This window comes from Artemia franciscana, chromosome 14, assembly GCF_032884065.1.
Source record: "Artemia franciscana chromosome 14, ASM3288406v1, whole genome shotgun sequence".
NCBI classification, from domain to species: domain Eukaryota; kingdom Metazoa; phylum Arthropoda; class Branchiopoda; order Anostraca; family Artemiidae; genus Artemia; species Artemia franciscana.
Window position 1 is genome coordinate 2,061,730 of NC_088876.1, and position 25,677 is coordinate 2,087,406.

The following is a 25,677-nucleotide window of genomic DNA, read 5'->3' on the forward strand; positions in this document are numbered from 1 at the left end:
ATATATATATATATATATATATATATATATATATATAAATATACATATATATATATATATATATATATATATATATATATATATATATATATATATATATATATATATATATATATATATATTTGATATTTTCTTACCATACAATAAGAAACCCATAGCATATACGCATACCACACGACATATGCGGTTTTTATATACTTTATTATTATATATTTTATTTCTTTCGCCATTCTATGCACGTTTCGCATAAGGAATAAGCCAAAAAGGGGTACAATTCTTTAGGGAAAACGGATCACTTTGAATATTTTGATTATAACCCCCCTCCCTGCGGCCAAGGCATAACTTTCGTAAAATGCAGTTAAAGACGATAATTGCACATAGTGGGATGGCGGGAATGCCTCCGAGATTGAGTCAAAATTATATATATATATATATATATATATATATATATATATATATATATATATATATATATATATATATATATATATATATATATATATATATATATATATATATATATATATATATATATATATAAGATAAAATTCATAAATAATAAATGTAAATAAGTCGGTTATATAAAAAGTTAAAAAAAATATCAAATTAAAAAATTTTATAATAAATAATAAGTCCTATAAATAGTAGACACATAGAAATAAATGAATAAATAAAAAAATCTCATCGTAGTATTTGAGTGGTCTTTTCCTAAAGGTTCGGGGCATACCAACTCGCATATTAAACTGCTATGTTTTCAGAGAAGGATCTATCAGGTCTCTCTTGAGGGGAAGGGGGTCTCGTGCGTTTCATCTCTCCCTATAAATATTTTTTTTTTTTTTTTTTTTGACGCGAGGAATATTCGTTTACTATTGTAGAATAACAGAGAAGAAGAAAAGTCTGATATAACAGAATATTTGGCTTTGGCTGTGTTTAGTTTCGGTGATTTGACTTGACCTTGGTTGTATATATCCTAATTTTGGTGTTTTTTAGTCCGATCATTTTGTGTATTCAGTCCGATTTCATCCTAGATGATTTCATTTGATCATAGTTGTACATATCCTAATTTTTGAGTATTTTAGTCCAAAACCGTTGGGTGCCATGGACCTAAGTGACCACGAAGAAGACTTTTATTACACGGAAGATGAAGCAGATGACAACGCTGCTGTTGATATATGGTCTAGTTCAGTGCCGAGACAATTTCATTCCTATCAAGAGGAGAGCAGGTACCTCAAGAATTTCAGCAAAAATTTCGACCCTACCATGTCCCATAGTGATATGGTTCGACCTCCACATGAAGGTTAGTGTAATACTATAAATTGAAAATTAGTTTATCCCCATTGTTTTCCTATTTAGAGCAAAACAGAGGTTTCCCTATTCCCAATGTTCGGCCAGTGGGCGAAAGTTGCTGCGTTGTGGTACAAAAAACCATAAATTGGCACTTTGAAGTGGCACAATTTTTTGTTTAAAAAGGACGCTCAGTCATGAGTCCTCTCCCGATATTCTACTGCCATTGATATGATACTTGAGTAAAAAAAATTAATACGCATATGTGACCATCCTTTGTTGAAGAAAATGTGAAATTTATATTTCTATAGGTAGTTTGAAACCGTCATAGCCGAGTGGTTAGCGCTCCCGACTTCAAATCCTAAGGTCAGGGATTCGAGTCCTGGTGTTGCTGGTCATTGGTTTGGGAACAGGGGTCAATGGTGTGAGTCTCTAAGGTCAGCCAGTGTCGGCGCATCTCCAAAGGGGCACCTGGAAAAATCTGGGGGAGAAACATGGGAAGTGTCGAATGATTTGCCCGAACCACGTACTGCATTCCCGGCCAAAGGCATCGAATCTGGTGATCAGTACCTGCGCAACGCAGACATTGGTCAGCTTGCATTTTTTTTTTTTAAGTTTGGTTTGAAACCTCCGCTCATTGCCTCTCAAGTATGCTGAACGTCTTGGTGTATTTTTTATCAAGGGCACGTCGTTTTGTGGTTTCTCTCTCTTTTCTTAAAACCATACAAACTTGCTTATGCTAATAACAAATCAACCCTCGTTTGATTAAACCGCCATTCAACTCACCCCAATTTAACACCCCAGACTTGAAATCCGGAGGACATGGGTTTGAGTCCCGGTGTTGCTGATTATTTGGTTTTGGATAGGGGTTAAAACACAGGAAGCTTTGGATGATTTTCCCCCATCCACGCATTATACTCCCGACCGAAGGTAGTAAGTCAGGAGATAGGTACCTGTTCAGCGCAGACCATCGGTCAACTTACGAAAAAGTTTAAGGAAAAAAGTAGTATTCAATTCAACTCCCATACAACTCGAGCCTAATTTAACTCAACCCACGTGCAACTCGACCCTGTTCAACTAAACCCCCCTGCTGAACAACCCTCATTCAACTCTACCCCGTTTAATTCAACCTACATTTAATTCAACCCCATTTAACTCAACCCTTGTGCGACTCAATCCTTATTTAAATCAACTCCGGTGCGATTCAATCCTCATTTGAATCCATCCCAGGGCTTCCCATCTTCCATCTAACCCAACCTTTTTTGACTCAACCCCTATTCCAATCTACCCCATTCAGGTCAACCCTTCTTAAATCAAAAACATACATAAAAAATGTGATTCAGCGCGTTTTGTCATAAGTAGTAAAAGTTGATTTGTATGAAACGGTTATTATTCATTGGTTAATTCTTATGTATTTTGTTTATGCTGCTTTAATACAAAACTATTCCTCCCCTCCCCCCTCTAAGAAACCAACAATTTACCTTTTTGTGTTATATATTTGAAATTAGTGAAACTTTCTGGGATAAAGTTATTAATAAATATCAAATGTTAATGTAGATCGATAAAAAGAAATATTTCTCCTGAATTTGTTTCTAACTTGTGCATACAAAATAAGTATAAAGCGGACAAAACGGACAAAGCGGAAAAAAAGTAAACAAAACGCCAGAGATATACATATCTCCAATTATCTCCGCCTTGTCTCCAATTATCCGCCTTATCTCCAACATGAAATTATATCAAATACGCCTAAATTACCTGAGAAACAGTTTTTGTGACCAAGGTGAGAGATATAAAAAAAGTTTAAAAAACTTAAAATCGTTCGTCCAGATTCTATTTAAGCTACTATTATTAAAAATAGAAAAATACTAAGGTAAGCTGTTTAGTAGCAATGGTGTCAATCCATGAAAATGTAGGAGGCGGTGTATTTTTCAAAATGTGAGGGGGCAATTTTTTCAATTTTTCAATCAAAATAACAAAAAAGAGGCATTTTACAAAATTCAGAATCTAAGGGGGGACAAAAATGCTAGGGAGCACATAAGACCTTAAGTTCTTAGGGACCTTGTACCATAAATTTCGTCATTAAAAAATGTATATTCTCAGTAATTAACTACGCTTAATCTAAATAAGTGATTAGTCAGGTTTCTGTTGATTCAATGAAATTATATGTATCTTTAAATTTACGACTAAGTACGAAGATGGCAAGCCTACTATTTTTACTATTATATTAATATTCGATTTATACTATATTATAATATATAGTTATATATTGGGTGGCAAGTTGAAACTTTGAATTTGTTTTTACTAATATTAGTCCCATACTATCTTATACTATATATCATGATCAAAGTCGCTACTAGCCAAAATTTATGGGGGGGGGGTAGCTACCGACTGGCTGGTCATTTTTTTACCGACTGTTTTCGTCAAAAACTAGGGTAATGTCCGTTTCGAATACACTACGTAAAATTATTGAACAAGTCGGTAAAACCGCTACATTTACCAACCGAGATTCAGATTTTGGTACCTATCATGTCGCTATTTTAATGCTGTTTATTTAAAAAATGGAATTAAATATTTTAATGCTGTTTATTTAAAAAAAATGGAATTAAATATTTTAATGCTGTTTATTTGAAAAAAATGGAATTAAATATTTTAATGCTGTTTATTTGAAAAAATGGAATTAAATATTTTAATGCTGTTTATTTAAAAAAAAATGGAATTAAACATTTTGATGCTGTTTATTTAAAAAAAATGGAACTAAATATTTTAACGCTGTTTATTTAAAAAATTGGAATTAAATATTTTAATGCTGTTTATTTAAAAAATGGAATTAAATATTTTAATGCTTTTTATTTAAAAAAATGGAATTAAATATTTTAATGCTGTTTATTTTAAAAAATAGAATTAAATATTTTAATGCTGTTTATCTAAAAAAATGGAATTAAATATTTTAATGCTGTTTATTTAAAGAAATGGAATTGAATATTTTAATGCTGTATATTTAAAAAAATGGAATTAAATATTTCAATGCTGTTTATTTAAAAAAATAGAATTAAATATTTTAATGTTGTTTATTTAAAAATGGAATTAAATATTTTAATGCTTTTTATTGAAAAAAATGGAATTAAACATTTTAATGCTGTTTATTTAAAAAAATGGAATTAAATATTTTAATGCTGTTTATTTAAAGAAATGGAATTAAATATTTAAGTACTGTTTATTTTAAAAAATGGAATTAAATATTTTAATGCTGTTTATTTAAAAAAATGGAATTAAATATTTTAATGCTGTTAATTTAAAAAATGGAATTAAATATTTTAATCCTGTATATTTAAAAAAAATGGAATGAAATATTTTAATGCTATTTATTTTTAAAAATGTGGCATCATCTACAAAATCACGGTAGGATTCAGCAAAACTGCTCTGTTTACCGACCAAGTTTGAAATTTCTATAGATGGCAAGTCAGTATTTTCATGGGATTTATTGAACTGAAGAAAGAGTTTCATTGCCGTCGAAAAAATCGGGACGTGAAGTACCCCGATTTTTTGGGCCATGGAAGGAGGATCAGGGGTCAGCTCCCATGATTTCTGGAATAAGATAGTGTTAATTAGTTTTTGTTGTTGTCATTATTTGGGGGGGGGGGTCATGGGGGAAGGGCTAGGGGTCAACTCCCATGATATTTTTTAATAACGTGTCTTTAACAAGTTTTTTTGTGTGGGGACGTTCTATGTGAGGAGGACCAGGGGTCAGCTTCCATGATTATTGGAATAAAATATCGTTAATTAAGTTTTTTTTTGGTGGTGGGGTCGAGCCATGGAGGGGGGCCAGGGGTCAACTCCCATAAAAATTAGAAAAAATATCTTTAACAAGTTTTTTGGGGGGTGGAGCGTCGGGCCATGGGTCAGCTTCCATGATTTTTGGAATAAAATATCGTTATTAAGTTGTTTTTTTGGTGGGGGTGAGCCATGGAGGGGGGCTGGGGGTCAGCTCTGAGGTTTCTGAGGGATGGGGATTGGACATAGAGAGAGGACCAGGGGTCAATTTCCATAATTTGTTGAATTAAATATCGTTATTAAGTTGTTTTTTTTGGGATGGGGTTGAGCCATGGAGGGAGGGGGCCAGGGGTCAGCTCCCATAAAAATTAGAAAAAAATCTTTAACAAGTTTTTTGGGGTTGGAGCGTCGGGCCAAGGGTCAGCTCCCTGAAGCGAAGCGCCCAGATTTTACCGACTTCTTTTTTTGCCGAATGACCAAAAACATTGGGATGGGCCGTATGTGACGGCCCTGATACTGGTAATATACTATCAATATATTATGTCTATTCTAATATATACATTTTTTTTTAGATCCTGACTATAAGTCTACTACTGCTGGTGCATATTTTCCTCATTTAAATGAGAGGCCATCTGTTATCCGTCAAGGCAGTGGTCGCACGAGAAGTGTTTCTTGGAGTGAAAGTGGCGACACTGCCACTATGGTAATTAAAATATTACCAAATTATATTTTTTCAAATTAAAAATATCGGGCAAAGGCAGAGTCAGGCATTTGGGATTGGGGGCATATATAGTCAGCCAAATAGACTTTGATGTCATAGAAACTTTTGTGTTTAGCGGGAGTTGACTAAAGTGGAAGCTGTGAAAAGGGTGGAATGAGAAGGTGTGGTGGTGACCCCTTTTTGCTGAATCGTGCTAATACTCTAGACGCAGTCAGTGGATTTAAGTCTGATCTGACTGATGAACTGAACGGAATCCGAATGTGGCCAGAACTATGCATGCTAAATGGTAAGAGACAAGAGATCGTCAGTGTTTTTCACTGTTGCCACATAAAGTACATTTTTACGTTAAAATTTTTTTTTTGTGGTTGCGCAATCATCAAAATTTTCCAAGTAAATTTATTAAACTTTATTTTCGGCCCATTTTCGCTAAGAAAATGGTGATTTATGAACAATTTCGGTAGTAACACTACAGGCATCTGGTTACACTGGCTTACCTACCCGAAAAGTAATAATATGGTGATTGAGTTTGTGGTAGCTCTCAGTGGGGTGAAGCTCAGTGAGGTTAAATGGGAAATGAACTTAATGGATTATATTTCAATGGAACCTTTTTTGCGGGAAAAAAAATTAAAAAAATTTTATTTATTTTTTGCGGCCTTTTCTGGCCAAAGTGAAAGTTGTAAAAAGTGAAATGAGAGGGAGTGCTCGCCAGTGTTCTCCACTGTTGCCAAATGAGGTGTATTTGCACGATTAAACATTTTTGTTGTGTTTGGTTGCGCATTCTTATCTTTAATCATTCCATTTTTCGAAGTAAATTTCTTAATTTTTACTTTTGGCCCGTTTTTGCTAAGAAAATGGTGATTCCGGAACAATTTCACTATAAACACTAGAGGTGTCTGGTAACACTGGTGTTCCCTATCTCAAAAGAAATAATATGGTGATGAGTTTGTGGTAGTTATCAGTGGTATTTAAGAAAGTGGAGCCCAGTGCGGTTAAATGAGAAATAAACATGGATTATGATTCGCTGAAACCTATAACCCTGGATATACTGTCATTAGTGCTTAATCATATGAAAACCTAAATGTTAAATATGAGATATTTAAAATGTTTCAGCAATGGGCCACCTGTCTTTAACTATGAATTAGCCTACTTTGGTTTTAAGCACAAAAACGCTTTTTCGAAGGGTGTGAGCTGGGAATGGGACGTTTTCCTTTATTATATCACAGGGCCAAAATTAATGGAAAGGTGAAAAACTGGTAAATTACAAATCATAAAAACTTCGATATTTTTCGGCAAAAGTCTGAGTATGTCCTTGGGGTAAGCGCGTACATGGGGGGGGGGGTTGCTAGGTGGATGGGAGTACCGCGAATTGAATAGTGATCCTCCCTCCTTTACTTTCATTTGTGTCTTTAAATTTTCGTCAAATACATGGTGAGGATCCTGCAGACCACAGAACTAGTCCATCTCTTGTTTCTTACCATTTTACGTCCGTAGTTCTGACCACATTCGGATTCCGTTCAGTTCATCAGTCAGATCAGACTTAAATCCACTGACTGTGTCTAGAATATTTAGCCTAATTCAGCTAAAAGCGGTCACCTTCTAGGTGCCTTCAGAAAAATTAAAAGACATTTTGATTTCCTGATTTTTTTTTTCTAAACAATCCATGCATGACTGCCTCTGAACCAAGTTCGAAGTATTTTGAACTTTTTATTGCCTGTGGAACTTTCCTCTGACTCGGTTTTCAGTGAGTAGTAGCTAGTGATGGTTGCTTTTCGTTATTTTCATTTCTAGTTTCTTCTTCTTTTTCCTTCTACTTTTTCTTTTTTCTTCTCTTCTTCTATTTCAGTTCGTTTTTCTTCTTCTTTTTTCCTTCCTGTATTTCCAGCCAGTATTGCGGGGTATTGCGGGGGATATTTTATGATGTATTTAGTCTTCCTTTTCAAGGGGACTCCATACCTTAGAGAATTACCTTTTATAAGTTTTTTAGTTTGTGTGGTCACACTATTTAGAATTGATTGGGCGGTTTATATAACTAGTAGAACTTGGATAAGAGATCCGAATAAACGAAAAAAACAAAAAGTCGACGTCTACTTTCCCAGAAATCTTCGAAAAATCACTTAACTTCCTCGCTTTGTGCCGAAAATAGAGATAGGTTTCAATGAAACCTACTTCACTAGAAAGTGTGAAATTATTAAAGTTTAGGAAAGGAAAGTCCCTATAAATGTTCTAGCATACCTGCTACGAAAATTCTTAAAATCAGTACAAAGAAACATCATTTGAGCGATTTGACAGCTTTGGAAGTTCCCTGTGGTGCTACTCCTTTGATTAAATTTTGCCGACATAGGGGAAATAAAAATTTTTTCATCTTTTCAACCAAAGCTTATTGTCAAACCTTATTGTCAAAGATTATTGTCAAAAGCTTATTGTCAATGATTCTCAATATCTCTTTACGGCGGCTAATCTCCTGGGAGAAATCGTCAAGATTATGGTCAAAAGCTTATTGTCAAATGCTTATTGTCAAAGATTCTCAATATCTCTTTACGGCGGCTAATCCCCTTGGAGAATTCGTCAAGATTATTGTCAAAAGCTTATTGTCAAAAGCTTATTGTCTAAGATTCTAAATATCTCTTTACGGTGGCTAATCCCCTGGGAGAAATCGTTAATGGGTTTTTTGTCTTTGAGACGGTCGGCCGACGCTGAGCCTCGCAAATTGATGTTATGTATTGAATCTCCTTAAATTTTTCGTTGAATAAGTGTGTCAGCAGAGTACAAGTATAAAGAATTCGGCCGTTTTTTATGGATATACTTATTTAAAATACACTTACTACAACCTTCGGAATTAAAATTACACACAAAGTAAGGTACAGTCGAATTAACAGGTTGGTCTGTTAGAGTCGGCCTCGTTCCAAACTAAATAATCGGCGAAACCAGTATTCGAACTCCTTTTCCGAAAGTATATGGCACAGTAGACTTATGATCATATGCAAAAAGTATAGGTAACTTATAAGAGTAAGAACTGGCGCTAGCATCGACAAGAAACAACTACGCCTCCTAGCGTTTTGCAACACTTGTCATTTTTTTAGCGTAACAACAGTAATAAAGGAAAGGTAAAGAATACGATATTAGACTTTACAGTCCCTACCGACGGTGCTGATCTCTGTTTCTTGGCCCTTCAGTCAGGAAGTGCAATGGGGGGCGGGGGGCCAACCATCCTGTGCTTTCGCAGACCCGTCCTGTATACCTTCCCCAGATTTCTTCAGGTGCCCATTTAGAGCTGGGTTGACTCTGGCTGAGCTTACAGAGTCACGCCATTGACCCCGTCTCAAACTAAATAATCGGGTAGACTAGGATTCGAACCATTGCCCACTCAGACAAAGGACCCTGATTTCCGCGCACCAACCCACTCGGCCAGGGTATAATATTTAGTGTAATTGGTAAAATTAGTGTAGTGATAAGTGTCTGATCTCAGTTCCTGACAGAAAAACGATTACAAAGCTTGACAAAATTCCAAGTGTCGCCAAACACTAGATGGTGTTGATGTTTCTTTTTTGCACTAGCGCCAGTTCCCACTCTTATAAGTTACCTATACTCTTTGATACTATTACCTTCATGATGAGGGATCAAATTCTGGCTTCGCCACTTATTTCGTTTTTAACGAGGGTCAGTGGTGTGACAGTAGGCTTAGCTAAACTCGTCCAAGCTTCAAATGAGTGCCTGGAGAAATATAAGGAGGGTAAGTGGGAAGGCACATGTAAAAGCACAGGAAGGCTACCCCCCATTCTCTTATTTCACCTTCTGGCTGAAAGGTCAAGTGAGGGGTATCAGCAACGTTGGTAGGAACTGTAAAGTCCAGTGCTGTATCTTTTACCTTTTACAGGCCAAATACATTGTTTAAGTATACAATTTTTCTTGTTTTAGAAGAGTGTTAAGAGTGGACGCACCTCTAAGCCAAGTACGCGTCGGGTGCGTGATGGTAAAAAATGCAGAAAGGTATACGGTCTTGAACACCGAGAAATGTGGTGCACCCAATGCAAATGGAAAAAAGCTTGCACCAGATTTAATGTACAAAATCTTCAAAAAGACGTTGTTACTGTAACCGTATATGCAGACGATGCTTTAGCTGACATTCAAGTTTTGAGTGCGTAGTATGAGCCTTGTGGAACACCACTGCCAGTGGAAATATATTCTGCCATAAGTACAAACTTTAATAAGATGTTTTGAGGATGTACGTTTTTGAGGATGTACTGGGTTTAAAAAACAAGTTTGTTATCCAATTTTATTGCTTGAGCTGTCTATCAGAAATATGTCAATCTCTGTCTATTTCATATGTCATTGTCATTGACATATTGTCATTTAATATGTCGTGACATTTCTTGTTTAGCTTAGAAGTAGTTGATACTGACCATAAACAAGATTAACGCTACCAACAGATCAATTTGAATAGGCTCCCTTGATTTTTCTCGAGTTTTCAAATGTTTTGTAATTATCAATAATTACCAAATGCAGCATTATCAGGACGTTCGTCATTACTTGAAGAATACTAAAAAGAAAATTTCCGTTACTAGTCCTCCCCACGCCCATTATTTCTCCAAAAACATTCAATCCAAATTTTGAGATATCCATTATGTTCTGCTTAGTTGAAAAGTCCCGTAATTATGTCTTTGTGGATGACAACCCTCCATAACCCACAGGGCAAGGGCGAGTTAAACAAGTTGGTCATTATTAATATACAAGGTTTTTATGGAAGGGATGATTGAATAAGTTTGGAGGGGTGCTGTTTGATTGGAAATCAGAAGTTCTAGTCCCCTTTTTAAGAGTCACAAGCGATCAGAGGGCAACTAGCCCTTCAAATTTTCTCTAAATGCATCCAATAGAAATTTTGAGATAGCCATTTTGTTAAAAAATGGCTTCAAAACTTAAAAAATACCACTTGAAAGACTAGTTTTTGTTGTTGCTTTTTTTATGTTGAGCACTAAGAACAGCTTGGAGGAGGTCCTTTCCGAATATCTGCTTTGTCTTTTCGCTTACGCTTTTTCTTCAAACGTCACATATAACCAGTGTGGTCTTAGAACATATTCAAAAAGATAATAATTTTACTATGTTTTACGCATAAAATTTGTATTTAGTGACTCATTAATTAACGCAGGTGAGGAAATTTAACTAATAGGAATTGATCTGTATGGTGTGGTTAAGTTGAACATGGTCTACACATTATATGCGTTATTCATACAAGCACGTATAGTGAGGGATTTTGCAATAATTTTTCTGTCAGGAGTTTATTAATATTACATTATAAGCAACTTAAATACGGTCTTTTGTCAAGGCGAATTGACTGCTTATATTTTAAAGACTTTTATCTATTTAAGGAATCAAATATTCAGAAATTAATTTTTTGAATATCACATACCAGTTAAAGGTACAATGTTCATGATATAATGCATGCAAGTAATTTGCTAATTTGATTTTAAATGCGTAGTTTTTACACGAGCCTTTACAAGCGATATTCTATTGCATTAAATCTGTTACTTTAGGATAAATTATAAACATATTAATTTTTCTCTTCTGTATGGCCAATCGAAAATTAAAATATTAAATACTAAATATTATTAAAATATTAAAGAACTTTGCCAAAAAATTTTACAGCCGTTTGCATGAAAATATATAAAATATTTAAATGAAATAAGCGCAATAAATAATGAAATAAATAAAAGATTCAAACGAAAATTATTTAAAATATGTATATGAAAATATTTATAAAAATTTTTAATTCAAAATATTTTAGACTAAGAATGGAAGCCGGGGTCAGTCAATGTATCATTTTATCTATTAAACTTCCTTCGTCTCGACCTAGCTTTCACAGTCTTTCCCTTTCCCACTACCTTTTTAAGGGCTATGCTTTCAACTACCCTTTCCTTGGCTTCCAATTTTAGCCCTACAACTTTCTATTTTCTGGGTGGCAAGAGTGCCATTTCTACTTTCAGGGCACTAGAAAAGCGTACATATTGTGTTTTACATAAAAAGCATATTTTAGCTAAAAGGGTATTTTACATTAGCTTCTTTTTACATTTTATTTTGTTAACAGTTATGTCCGCCACAATTCGTGCTATATTTAATAATGGATATTGCTTATAACAAAACAGAGCATGATAATTCAAAAAGTGTTGTCCGACACTCTTTATCAAATATCTTTGGACACTGCAAACACCGGTAACATAAGGTCAAACACCGGTAACAACACCATTATACAACACCTTTTTTTTATCTAATAATTAATATTTTTCATTGCAAAACAGACTACGGTTATTCAAAAGGTAGTGTTCGATACCCTGTGTTTAAGGTTAACACTACAAAACCGGTAATATAAGGTCGAACACCATTATTCGGTACCTTTTATAACCCAACCTATTAAACAAGATTAGTTTTATCAAATGGTGTAACCCAATGGGGCTTCAAAAAATTTGAAGTTTTATTTTTTCTAAAATAAGTTATATTGGTCTTTAGCCAAAAAACAATGCATCTGTATTATCAAGTTTTCAAGAATAAGACGATGGGTGAGTGTTTTTACGAGCTAGTGGTGTGATTTTGTCAAAATCCCTTCCCCTCCCAAGGGGGCAAAAGTTGGAGCCAATTTTCCCAAATCAAGTGAAAATGACGGTGAAAAATGAGACATATAGTACCATAAAGGCAAAGATATAGTAAAGAAAACTGATCCGTTTCTCTGGATGCTTGAGTTGTGCAGACTCATCTTAGTTTGGACAAGATTTTTTTAGAAACTAAATTTCAGCTGGGGAAGGGGGCAAACTGGTGTCTGGAGGGGGCAGTTGCCCCCCTGCCCCATTGTAAGTTACACCTCTGTTTGGAGCAGGAAGAACTGATAAAGATAAATAATTTCATTAGTATGTTTATAAAGTCAGTTTTTTTTTACCGTCTTTTGCCATTCAGTTTTCTGGTTTCTGGTTTCACAATTCTCGCTTGCTGGTGCATGAATTTTATTATGGAAAGCTGGTTGAAATAGCTGGCCAATGTAGACGCTAGGTATTATCACAGAAATTATCCCAAACACAAAAGTTAAGGCTTCGTGATTTGACTCCCCCTGTCGAGTAGGGGTAATTAATAACGAGAATAGTATGAGGAATGGGTAAGGATTGTCTTTCTATTTGCCAGAGGGAGGGGCAAGATATAAGAAAAGTTATCTTCCGAACTTAGGAGGGGAGAGTATCCTGTTTTTCAATTTTTCAACAGAAATACCAGTATTTTTCAAAATATAAATGGGTAATGCCTTTCGTCCCCTTTATTGGTGCCTCTGGTGTCAGGGCACATTCTTTAACTCTAAACAACATTTTTGAAATGATGCTAGTCTTTTGCCGACTACATCCGATTCCTTCAACCCTAAAATAAAGAAATAGCTAGACTTTTCGTAGCTTTTGACATGCAAATAGGCTTTGTTTGATGCTGAAGGCTTTATAAAACCTTTTTAGTACAAACCACCTTTTCGTCATTAACAACAGAAAAACCCAAAAGCATTTTCCTGTTTTGAGTTCTCCTGTAAATATACATTGCGTAACATATTACTGTTTAAAGCAGTACAGACAGAAAAGTGTTGAAGGTGCTTTAAAAACTAGACACAAATTAGTAATGCCTTCGATAAAATCGATGTGGACTTTTATATCGATAAAATCGATAATTGGCACAATAATATTCATGTATTTGGGGTAGCCTTTGTGTAAAACTCAAGTAACGTCTTTCTATGAAACCTATTTAATGTGTGTCTAGTTTAAAAGCAGGTTATTTGTTTTGATTTCGTATTTGTTTAGCCATTCGCGGAGTGTGAGACACCTCATTTTCAATTTAATTTGTCATTATATTGACAAATTATATGACAAATACCGGTTTGAAAAGGAAAGTGTACAGATAATGTATTTGAAGTGGCGATCCAATATTATTAATCCAGACTTATTTCGGTGTAGGCAATGTTAGTAATTTCAGTTTCGAAGTAAAAAGTGTATTTTCAATTAGTAAAAAAAATTGATTCAATTAACTAAATGGTTTTAGTTAATTAGTTGTTAATTAACTAAGCTTTTTGTGTTATATACTTAAATAAATGTTATTTGATTAAATGATTGAATAAGATTAATCCAAAACACATAATTAATATTATCTAATTAAATATTAATTACAGTTAATCAATAAATATCAGTTGACTGGGAGTAATTAAAAGTTAATTAATTAAATAAATACTAGCTAGAAATAATCAGCAATTTTCAATGTTTTTCAACTAGAACTTGTACTTGATTCCTATATTGAACAAGCCATAGTGTACAAAATGCCATTAATTAATTAAACATTAAATACTTATATTTCCGCTAATATACCAAAAATGTTAATTTTGTATTTTTGGTGCTATAAATTATAGGGTAAAAACTAACAAACAGAAATTGCTTAACATAAATAATTTATATTTACTTTCACCAATTTAAAACTGTTTTTACTTAGTAATTCTTCTCTAAAAAGGATAAAATACAAGATACATGTGTAATTATGTATAGTTTTTTATTATTTAACTTACGATTTTGTATGCATAGCCAGAACTATGCAATAAAATAATCAATTTTATAATCTCATTCGTCATAATAGATGATTAGGCTAACTAAAATGTGAATTGTACAAGGAAAATATTAATTATTTTTCCATTTATTTGGTTGTGATTCTTAAATGAAACGTAGTCATAAATGCTTTATTTTTTTTCAAATTTTAAACATGTATACGTACTTCGGATTTTTACTCGTATTTTTACTTCGGATTTTGAATACTTTTTTTTTATTCGAATATATAGCTTTCTCCTAACTACCTCTGTATTATTGTCAAATTATGTAAATACTTTTTAGTATCACATCGACTTGTGGTACACAAATGTGGCATTTTGACCTGTGACTGGTAATTTTTTTTTGCTATTTTAGACAAATGTTAGCAGACATTGTTATTAAACTATGATTGAGGTCTCGAAAATTAGGCTTGTGACCCAGAAATGGTCACATTGGACATTGATAGTCACTAGGGCAGTGGTTTCGAAAACTGGGCCTGTGTACCCGATATGGTCAAATTGAACATTTTTGTTGACTAGGGTAGAGGTCTGGAAAATTAGGCATGTTCCCTAGATGTGGCCAAATTCGACATTGTTATTGACTAGGGTAGAGGTCTCTAATGTAAAGACTGTGACCCAGATCCAACCCTGAATATGCTCTTATCAGACTTGTAAAATTGTTGGTGAACAAATTTAAGCCACCAGGTGGCAAATTTACTACCTGGCCAAAACGTCATTTACCACCTGGCCACACTGAACATTGTTGTTGACTAGGGTAGAGGTCTCGTAAATTGAGCAGGTGACCAAGATATGGTCACATTGGACATTGTTGTTGAATAGGGTCTTAGTCTCTAAGATTATGCATGTTACCCAGATGTGGCAAAATTAGATATTTTTATTGACTAGGATAGAGATCTCTAACATTGAAACTCTGACCCAGGTCCGACCCTCACTATGCTCTAATTAGACCTGTAAAACCATCGGTGAACAAATTTGAGCCACCTGGTGGCAAATTTACCACCTGACCAAAACGCCATGAGTGTTTCATTCGGTTAGATAAATTAAAAAAAAAAATTGAGGTCCATATTAGAATTAAGGTTTTTTCAGGTTACATCTTTGTCAATTTTGTTTGCAAAAACAAAATAATATATTTGACTTGTGTGAAGTTTGGTTGGGAAATTGGTTGGGAAACTTATCTTCCATTTCGATTTTCTGAGTAAGCTCCCCCATTGGGGGGGGGGCGAAATGTGTATGCATACCTTGGGCTACCCTACCTCGGTTTTTCTGGCCTACATTCTGGAAAGTCTTGATACCTTTAAACTTGGTTATATAGTTTGCTCATCGTTTTTTTTTTTTTTTTTATCTAAAACTATATCTTAATATTTCGTTAGTTGTTACATTCGACAGGGAAGCTGCTTTTTGAAAAATCTTTCTAATATCCTCGGGAACTGAAGAAAAACGTATGTATCAATAAGTTTGATTTTATCGGGGTACATCACTTCTAATGAGTTGCAGTTTTCATTAAGAGGGCTTGTTTACATTAAAGAACATAAGTTCAGACTTATTCAACCCAGAAAGGGGGAGAGGGAGGTAAAAGATTTTTTATGGGGGGTGGACTAATCTTAAGAAAGGGTAATTCCCCTCTGTGTTCAAGTGTACTTAGGAGAATATCATCGGTACTAATTGTCAATATTATAATTATGAATTACATTGTTAGAAATGATATTATTATGAGTTGTATTATTATAGATACACTTGTATATAAACCATTGACACAGGATAAAGTAACATATAATGTATAAATACTAAGACCTAGCATATGTAAAGCAGACGTGGAGACTAGGCTCTAATTAATATGGGTGGTGTGATTGTTCCCCCTTTTGAATGAAAAATCTAGACAAATGTCATCAGAGTCGCAACTAAAGGTGTCCCATTCTCATGAATAAAGCCAGATTTAAACTAAAACGAGTCGTTTTGTTTGTTTTTTTTTTGTTGTTGTTGTTGTTTTTTGTAGTTAGAATTTGTCCATTATTGCCAGAGCACCAATTGTCACAAATTACTCCCTGATCATGCTATTTTGGATAATGGCTAAGATAGCAGCCAAAAAACATAAGTAGGAGAACTTAATAAAGGTTTTGATGTCAAATAATTTTTCAAAATCCTTCAGTCAAACTCAAAAGAGCAAATTTCTTGAAATTGAATTGCCTCTAGAATATACTTTAATAATTTCAAGATTTCTAATTACAGACTAAATAAGCCTGAATTTAGCAGGAAGAGGTGTTTTTAAGCCGGAATTTAACCAATTTAGCCAGAATACGCCAAATTGTTTACCAAAAATCTGTTTCTGTAGTTGCGTTTCATTATTCTATGCAGCAACATTTTGGTAATATGTTAGTTTTGCAGAAATTTATTTTTTTAGTTTTCAATTTTTTTTACGATGGTAAGGGTTGTAGGGAGTGTGACAGGGTGGGGAGAAGAGGTATGTTAGAACTGTACTATGGAATATATATTAAGGGAGGATTTCAGGCTACGATTAAGGAGGAAGCTTTGAAAATATGTATCGAAACTTGTTTGGGTAATAGATGAGGTTTCGTATGCAGTAAAAAGTAAAACTGTTCTTAGTTTTCGGTAATTTTCGGTAATTTTTGAGGGAGAACCTTTTTAGTCCTTTGTATCTTTTATTGTCCATCAACTTAGTATTGGATGACCTCTAAATTGTAAATGATGATGTATTAGAAATTTAAGAATTATAGAGAAAGTTGCTTTACGACCGTTTGTTGTTATTTATGCTTTGTTTATATGTTTTTGTTGAAGTTTATCTTTTTCTTTGGTATTTTAGAAGAGGATTGAGTTATAACATTTATTCTGATGTGAGTTATCACTGATTGCTAAGTCGAATTGTTAGAGATACCTTTTCCGTAAAATCATTGGCGTAGTAAGGGAAGGGGTATCAGATGTCCATCGCTGCCCGATTCTGTGGCTGCAGTTTATTTACAGGGCTTTCAAGCTATTTTGTTGCATCTTAGGGGGGGGGGATTTGGCCCTTTTCTATCAAATGATATCCGTAAGAGAATGTTTCGTTTTTACTAATTGGGCCATGAAGCTTCTGGAAAGAAGCTTAAAAAGGAATTAAGAAGCATAAGAAATAACTCCAGTACCTTCAAACAAAAAAGAAGGATATGCTCACATACATTGATCTGAAGGGTTCCTCCTCCCAAAAAAAACGAAATTGATTTTAAACTTCATTTAATTTAAATTTCTGAAGATTCAGAAATTAATTTTTTTCTGACTTTTTCACCCTCCTCTTTACCAAAGACACTTTTTAAACTATTTTTTCGTAATTTTTGGAAGTATTTTGGTTGATGGTGTCGCAATCGTGCTTTGAAATTTTTATTTTCTTTGTTTCTTTAATATAAGATCTGAGAGTCTATTGTTTTCTCGTTGTTTATGTGTGTGTGTTGTTATGTTTTTCTTTTTTTTAATGCTGGACATTTGTCTTTCATCAAATAAAACTTCGATCGTGAATATACAACATTTTATTTATTTTCTTTTAATTTCGAGGATAAACCCTCTAGGTCTTTCTAGGCCTAGGTCTTCCATAAAAAAAAACTTCGATCGTGAATACACAATATTTTATTTGTTTAATTTCGAGGATAAACCCTCTAGGTCTTTCATCAAAGTCTTTGATCTTCGATCAAGGTCTTCGATCGTGAATATACAACATTTTATTTTTTTTATTTAGGGGATAAACCCTCTAGGTCAGGGTGCTAGACGTGTTAAAGAACTGTCGGTTTAGAGGTCCGACTATGACCATCTTCAGCACAATAGCATTAACATAGTAAAGAGCGATGCGTCTCCCATGTATTTTAAGATGTATACTTGAGCACAAATGTCGGATCAAAAAGTCCAAAAATGTTCACCTAGGGGATCAAAAAGTATGAAAATGTTCACATAAGGGCAATATAACCCATACAGTAATAGAGTATAAGGTCCCCAAAACGCAAAAATTAAGACCAAAACGATTCATGAATGGAATTTAGAAAAAAGGTGGACTATTTTTTTAAGGTGGACAATTAAAAAGGTGGCCTGGGCTATTCTTTGTAAAGATGTTGTTGGGGAGGGTCCCATTGCAGGACCCAACGTAGGTTCCTTGGGCACGGATCCAATTTGCACTCCTACTTCACAAATGTGAAGATAGTGAATAAATTTCGACTTCTTATTAACCAGGGACTAAGTGTTTTGTTGAATGTCCTTAAAGTACCAGGGACCAAAAGTAGCATGACCTGTTACTATCCAGGGACCAAATGATTAGGTGAACATCCATAAAGAATTAAGGACATCAAAAGAAAAACAGTTTTCCTCTCTGGCCCTTAAGTCTATTTATAACTAAGAGGTTGTTTTTTCTAAGATTTATTTCGATTTTTCTTTTTTTATTAATTTTCTAGGGCAGTACTTATTCAGGCAGTAATTTTACCAGTGTTGCCACGTTGAGCAGTGGAAACAAATAAGACAAACTAGTCAGTTATATCTGACAACATTTTTCGTCTGTAAAACTAGAAAATAAACAATTTGCTGACTCTCAAGGACAACCACACCTTCAGCTATTTACTCTCAAATGTTTTTAGCCTTTTTTTGCTTATTTTCCGTCCCCCCTTTTTTTTATTCGCCGGACGCGACTACCAAAAAACTAAATAAAATTTCAAGGTGTGGAGGCAATTAGCTACCGATATTGGTCAATGTAGGTATCACACTCCAACATCTATTACCGTACGACGCTGCTAGGGGCTGATGAAGGAGGCGCTACTCAATATGATAGCTAAGAACTCGCCTAAAACCTACCTCCTCTTATAAGTTAACTTTTTATCCCGTAATTGCCTGGCCGGATATTGGCGAAAGAAAGTCACTGTTGTGATACTCCCCCTCTCTGAGAAAATACCTTTCTACCAAGCTGGCGCACTCAGCTCTGATTATCTTTCTCCAACCTAATCAAACAGTTCGTGGTAACGAACGGTAGTAAAGAGCGACCCGGCTAAATAGTAACCGAAACTCAAAAAACGGAATATTGATACGAATAATTACATCAAAAGGATTGTATTTTAATGCTGATTTTAAATATATAAGTCATCAAGTTTAGTCTTACCAATCAAAAGTTACGAGCCTGAGAAAATTTGCCTTATTTTAGAATTTAGGGGGAAACCCTATTTCCTTATTTTTTTATTTTAAAATTTGCCTTATTTTATAATATAGGGGGAAACTTTGATGACAATCATGGCAAAGTCCTTAGATCACTGATCAGAGTCTAATATGTTTACAACACAACGGCCTAAGAACAACCTAACAAAAAGATTGATCAGGTGGGCAGCTTCACTTACCTTGTTAGTATCATTAGTAACGACGGTGGGAGCTGCGAAGATGTTAAAGTGGAATAGCCAAGGCTCAGGGTGTTTTTTCAAAGTTAAAAAAAAAGTTTGGAAGAATAGGAAGATAAGTCTACAAGTCAACATTAGAATATTGGAAGCTACAGTGATAACAGTGGTCAAATATGGCTCAGGAGCATGGGCGCTACGAAAAGCGAATGAAAATTTACTAGATGTTTCCAAAAAATTGCCTACGGATTGTTCTGGGTACCCGGTTGATAGACCATATTTCAAAGAGTGGATTGTACGAAAAATATGGTCAATCCCGCTTTTTAGGGCTACAATGAACGAAAGCTTGTGATGGTTAGGCCAAGTTCTACGGATGAAGGATGACAGATTGCCGAAGGTTATCCTTTTGGTCCATCCGTTTGTGGCTAAACAAAAAGCAGCTTGTCCTCGCCTGGGATGGGAGGATGTCATAAATTAAAGTTTAAAGGAAATAGGACTTCCTGGGAGGGTGTAGAGAGGGAGGCATTGAATAGATCGGGTTGGAGGAGGAGCGTACATAGCTGTGTTGGCCTCAGGCTGCTTGGTGGGGTGGTGAGTTATTAGTATTAGTGGTAGTAGGCCTAAAGAGTAAGGTCAGGGTCCTCAGTTTTCCGTTAAAATCCTTTTCTGTCAAAACATTTAGGATCTAAAGACACTTTGATTGGCTCATAAAAGGGCTATTATCGAATATATCCTTTGTGTTAACCATTAATAAACATAACAGGATCTCAATCCAAGGAGAAACTATAATCTGAGAAAATACTATATAAGCCAATCATAAACTGTACCTCAAAGTCAAGTTCTTTGATAATCATTAAATGTTCATAAAATTACCAAATTGACACCACTAGTGAAACACAACTGGCTGGAATCAAAACATATTTACTCAGCTGAAACAGCCTGCTAAAACAATCAAATTAAAAATAAAAGCAATAAAGTACAAAACAAATCTGGGCTAATTTATGTGAAGTAAATTAATGGGTTTTCCACGCCAATGTGAACGGGACAAAAATCGATGGGCATCTGGCCGGCATAAGAGTGGAAACTCGACTAGGAAGCTACTCTTCGTCTAACTTCACATGTTCATTAAGCAACACTGTAATTATTGGTCTTCAGCCCTAGAACTTTATCAGGCAAAAGCTTAGGTTGCTGTAAGCTGCAGTTTTGGGCCAGAAGTGCTGTAAAAATAGCTTTATTTAAAACAAATTTCTCATACTAATTTCGTCCCATCGATTTTTATCGTAACTTATGTTATTGAAAACAGTGGTCACTAAGGAGTTGGCAATTTGTAGAAGAAGCGGAAGCGGAAAAATTATAGTAGCTCTTGATCAACAATAGATAACCATTATCAACCTATCTCTTGATAGCAAAAGAGAAGTTGCTGTTCAAAATGGATCCAAGCCTTCTTAGAGAAAGCAAGAGCTTTAAAAAGCGAGCTTTGGAAGTGCCTAGGTAGGCTAAATCTTTTATTTCATAACAAATTGGTCTATGCCAATCAACAATCCAGGTTAACTACATATGACAATATAGAAATTTTGTTCTTTATATCTGAATAATAAAATATTGGATGAAATTCTAGTTAATTGACTTTTTGCTATGTTGGAAAGGGTTTAGGTTAGGAAAATGAAACTTTCAGGGGTGGGTCTACAGGCTAAAGTATGTCCTGGGAAGGTATTTTGGTATATTTATAGAAAACAGTATTACTGGCTTTCTTATAAAGTGAATATACCACTCGGTGCCTTTTTTTTGGGTATAAAAAGGCTAAGAAAATGATATATATATATATATATATATATATATATATATATATATATATATATATATATATATATATATATATATATATATATATATATATATATATATATATATATATATATATATATTGGTCTCAAACCTTAAATACCTTATAACATTGATCTCAAACTTACTGTTTCATTATAGGCTAAATCCATTTTTTTTCTAATGTTATATAATCCACAAGCGCTGATTTTCCAATATTAATTTGGATAAATTAATTTTTCCAATATTATGATGTTTTCTTCTTCATTGACATCAAATTTTAAATAAAAGCGTGCATTTTTGGTTGAAAATATGAAAGCCAGCTATTACAAACACCAGTTATATTGTTTGCTATAAATTTACCTAGGCTATATTAAATACAGCAATGGTTAGTTTACATATTTAATATTTGCTATGCCTTACCCCCACCCCCCTGATGTGCAAATATATAGCCCAAATTTGTTTCTAAACTATTACAAATTTGTGATTTCAAATATCCTATTATTTTGTAAAAAACAACCAAAAACACATGCTTTAATTGGAATTTTGGCAACAAGGAAGGAGAAAATCCCATAACATTGATAAAATTTATTTATTCAATTTAATTGTGGAAAATCAGTGCTTGTGGATGATATAACATTAAAAAAATGGATTTATAATGAAACAGTAAGTTTGAGCCCAATGTTTTAAAGTCTGAGACCAATGTTTTAAGCCTTTTTATACCCCATAATTAGGTCATTTTTAAGAGGTCAAAAAGTGCTTAAATCTGAATTTCTGGTAGATGCAATTATTATATCTGTAAAGAGCATAAAAAAGGCATCAAGTGGTATATTCACTTTATATAAAAGCCAGTAATACTGTTTGCTATAAATTTACTGGTATTTCAAAGTACCCACCTCCACTCCTTCTCCCTCTAGAGGACCCTGAAATTTGCCTACATGACAGGTCTATACCTATTGAAATTTTGACAAAACAACATTTTACCTTAACTTTCAGTTACTAGTTGTTTTTTCTCTGCCTTTAGTTCTGAAAATATAATTCCTGTTATTTGAGTAGAATTTTGAGCCATATCAATGTTTTTTTTTCAATATTTAGGAAATGTATTTGCATGTCTTTAAAACCTTATAAAGTAGAATTGGGCAAAGTTATGAAGCTGTAAACAATTTTGTTGTACTTCAATTAAGCAGAAGATCTATTTTGCAAGGTTTCATTTTTATAACACACATATTTTTAAAGGTCATCTAAGGTCAGGGCCCTCTAGAGGGGGAGAAGAAGTGGAGGTAGTTGCTTCAAAATACCTTCCTGGGACATACTTTAGTATTTAGATTCATCCCTGAAATTCTCATTTTCCTAACCTAAACCCTTTCTGAGATAGCAAGAAGTCAATTAACTAGAATTTTACCACCTTTAGTTTTGAAAATGCAGTTCCTGTTATTTGTGCAGAATTTTGAGCCATATCAATGTTTTTTTTTAAAATTTAGGAAATGTATTTGTATATCTTTAAAATATTATAAAATGGGATGGAGCAAAGTTATGAAGCTAAAAACAATTTTGTTGTACTTTAATTAAGCAGAAGATCTATTATCAAGGATTCACTTTTATAACACACATATTTTTAAAGGTCATCAAAGGTCAGGGCCCTCTAGAGAGAGAAGGAATAGAGGTAGTTGCTTCAAAATACCTTCCTGGGACATACTTTAGTCTGTAGATTCATCCCTGAAAGTTTCATTTTCCTAGCCTAAATCTTTTCTGAGATAACAAGATGTCAATTAACTAGAATTTTACCAAATATTGTCATTTGCTGCTATTTGAAATACAGTATAACTTCAAACAGAAGATAATGGTTTTCCCCATTATTGTAAATGATAAAAAGTCATACATGTGTCTTTTTATGCTATGTTCTTTTATAGAGTAAAAATAAAGTCATCCAGATTTCTATATCTCATGCTATTATAGAGCAAATGTAAAGTAACACAAATGATTTTTTATACCTCACATTTTTGTAAAGCAAACATGAATAAAGTCATACAAAAGACTTTTTATACCTTGTATAATTATAATTGTATATTTCTATTAAACAGTTTATGGTAAGAAACTGTAATCAAGGAGTAATCCAATTCAATAGTAACCAAAGCTCTAAAAAATGGAATTTTGTTAAAAATAGATGTATAAAAAATGTAGCTTTTTATGCTATTTCAAATATATATATATATATATATATATATATATATATATATATATATATATATATATATATATATATATATTTAATTAAGTGTAGTATTACCCATCAGTCGTTACAAGCCTGAGGAAATTTGCCTGATTTTCAAAGAAGAGGAAAAACCCCCAAGAAGTCATAATTTTTTTTCAAAAATCACAATATCTGACTCAGCATAGAAGAACAGTAATTATTTAGTTTTTTTTTTCACAAGCTGTCTGAAGTAGAAACTATGCTGCAAAGCAGTTTCTAATCCTTGGGGCAGAGATCAATTCACTTTTGCACCAAAAGAAACAGTTTTTTTTTAACACTCAATTTGCCATTTAGGTTTTTTTAAGGTAAGGATTGATAATGAAGCTCTAATTGGCTGGCAAGGCTGAATTTAATTGGGTAATTCCAGTTATCACTGGCAATTTCTATATAGTAGGAAGTCAAAAGATAGCCTAATTAAAAAACTCATACATCCATTAATGTTAATATCCAAGATCATTCACTTTCACTTTTGAGTTTAAGTAGCCAGCTGTTTCTGAACAAAACAAATATCCAATTTTTTTTACAGGTAAAATTACCTATAGACCAAAGCATATTAGTCCATGACCCCTGCAGGCAGTGGGGGAAGGTCTGTATTCTGTATTTATTCAATAAATTCTATATGTATTTAATAAATATAGGCTACAGACCTTGCCTCACTCCTCACAGGGCTCAAGGACTAATATGCTTTGCTCTATAGGTAATGTTACCTGCAAGCAAGCCCACTTTACACATTTTTAGTTTGCCCCATGGAGGAGGAGGGTCAACCAGAATTGGATGTGCTTCTAGAATTAGCATTTCTAAGTGCTAAAGTATGGAAACTATGCTGCTTTGCAGTATAGTTTCCAGTTTAGACAGGTTGTGACAAAACTAAACAATTACCAAACTTACCCAAAGAACCCTACTGTAGAGGTTTCAAGCTCCTATCTCCAAAAATGTTGAATTTTGTAGTTTTTGCCAGAAGAAAAATCACAGATGCATGTTTATTTGTTTTGTTTTTTGTTGTTCCCCAGGGGTGATTATATTGACTAAGTGGGTCTAGAATGTTGATAGATGGTTCATCTAATGGAAATGAAAAGTTCTAGTGACCCAAACATTGGAGGGTAACTAGTCCCCCTCCCATGCAACTTTTTTTTCAAAATCATCTGATCAAAATTTTGAGATGATCTATTTTGTTCAGCATAGAAGAAATGCCTAGTAACTATTTCTTTGCAGATGACACCCCCTCCCTCCCCACAGCCCTGGGGAAAGGTCTGTAAGTTACCAATTTGTCTGTTGTTTACATGTAGTATTTGCTATTGGGAAGTATGCACAAATTTTGCAAGTGGGGAGGGGAGGACAAATGTTCTGCTGGAAGGATTTTGTACTGCAACAATTTTCCACAGAGAACAAAGTTTGCAGAGGAAATTTTATACTGGGGGAATTTGCCAGAATTCCTATACAAAATTTCTTTATATTTCTTGCTTTCTCTTTACTGATTCAATTTTATGCATGGAAATGTTAAGGATAATTGTCTGGGGTAGATTTTCATGAGGATTCAATTATCCAGAGAATATTTTCATATGAAGGGGGTTTTTCCATAGAGGTGGAGCCAGATATCCTGGCAATATTTTAAAATAAACAGAAATTAAATAAAAAAAACAAGTTTTTTCAACTGAAAGTAAGGAGCAACATTAAAACTTAAAACAAACCAAAATTAGTATGCATATGAGGGGGGTTGCCCCCTCCTCAACACCTTATTCTTTACACTAAAGTTTAGACTTTGTCACAATTCTTCAAAAACAACTCCTGAAACAAAAGGGTTGTTTGATTAGAACAATAAGTAACTTTTTTTTTGAAATGCTGAAAAACTTTAGTGTGAAGAGTGAGGTGTTGAGGAGAGGACACC

General features: G+C 33.9%; 2 protein-coding genes across 2 annotated transcripts in view; both read left to right on the forward strand.

Moving 5' to 3' along the window:
• The window catches only part of LOC136035171 (zinc finger protein 704-like), a 115,868-nt gene extending 100,417 nt beyond the window's left edge, over nucleotides 1-15,451 (forward strand). The window contains exons 7-9 of the mRNA XM_065716743.1: nucleotides 1,080-1,297; nucleotides 5,628-5,758; nucleotides 9,692-15,451. Coding sequence (XP_065572815.1) covers nucleotides 1,080-1,297; nucleotides 5,628-5,758; nucleotides 9,692-9,919 — 577 coding nt within the window. The 3' untranslated portion in view covers nucleotides 9,920-15,451. The remainder of the gene's footprint in view (nucleotides 1-1,079; nucleotides 1,298-5,627; nucleotides 5,759-9,691) is intronic.
• Nucleotides 15,452-21,045: 5,594 nt separating this feature from the next.
• Nucleotides 21,046-25,677, forward strand: part of LOC136035172 (transcription initiation factor IIE subunit beta-like) — a 32,399-nt gene continuing 27,767 nt past the window's right edge. Inside the window, exon 1 of the mRNA XM_065716744.1 lies at nucleotides 21,046-21,211. Within this exon, the coding sequence (XP_065572816.1) occupies nucleotides 21,150-21,211 (62 nt within the window). The 5' untranslated portion in view covers nucleotides 21,046-21,149. The remainder of the gene's footprint in view (nucleotides 21,212-25,677) is intronic.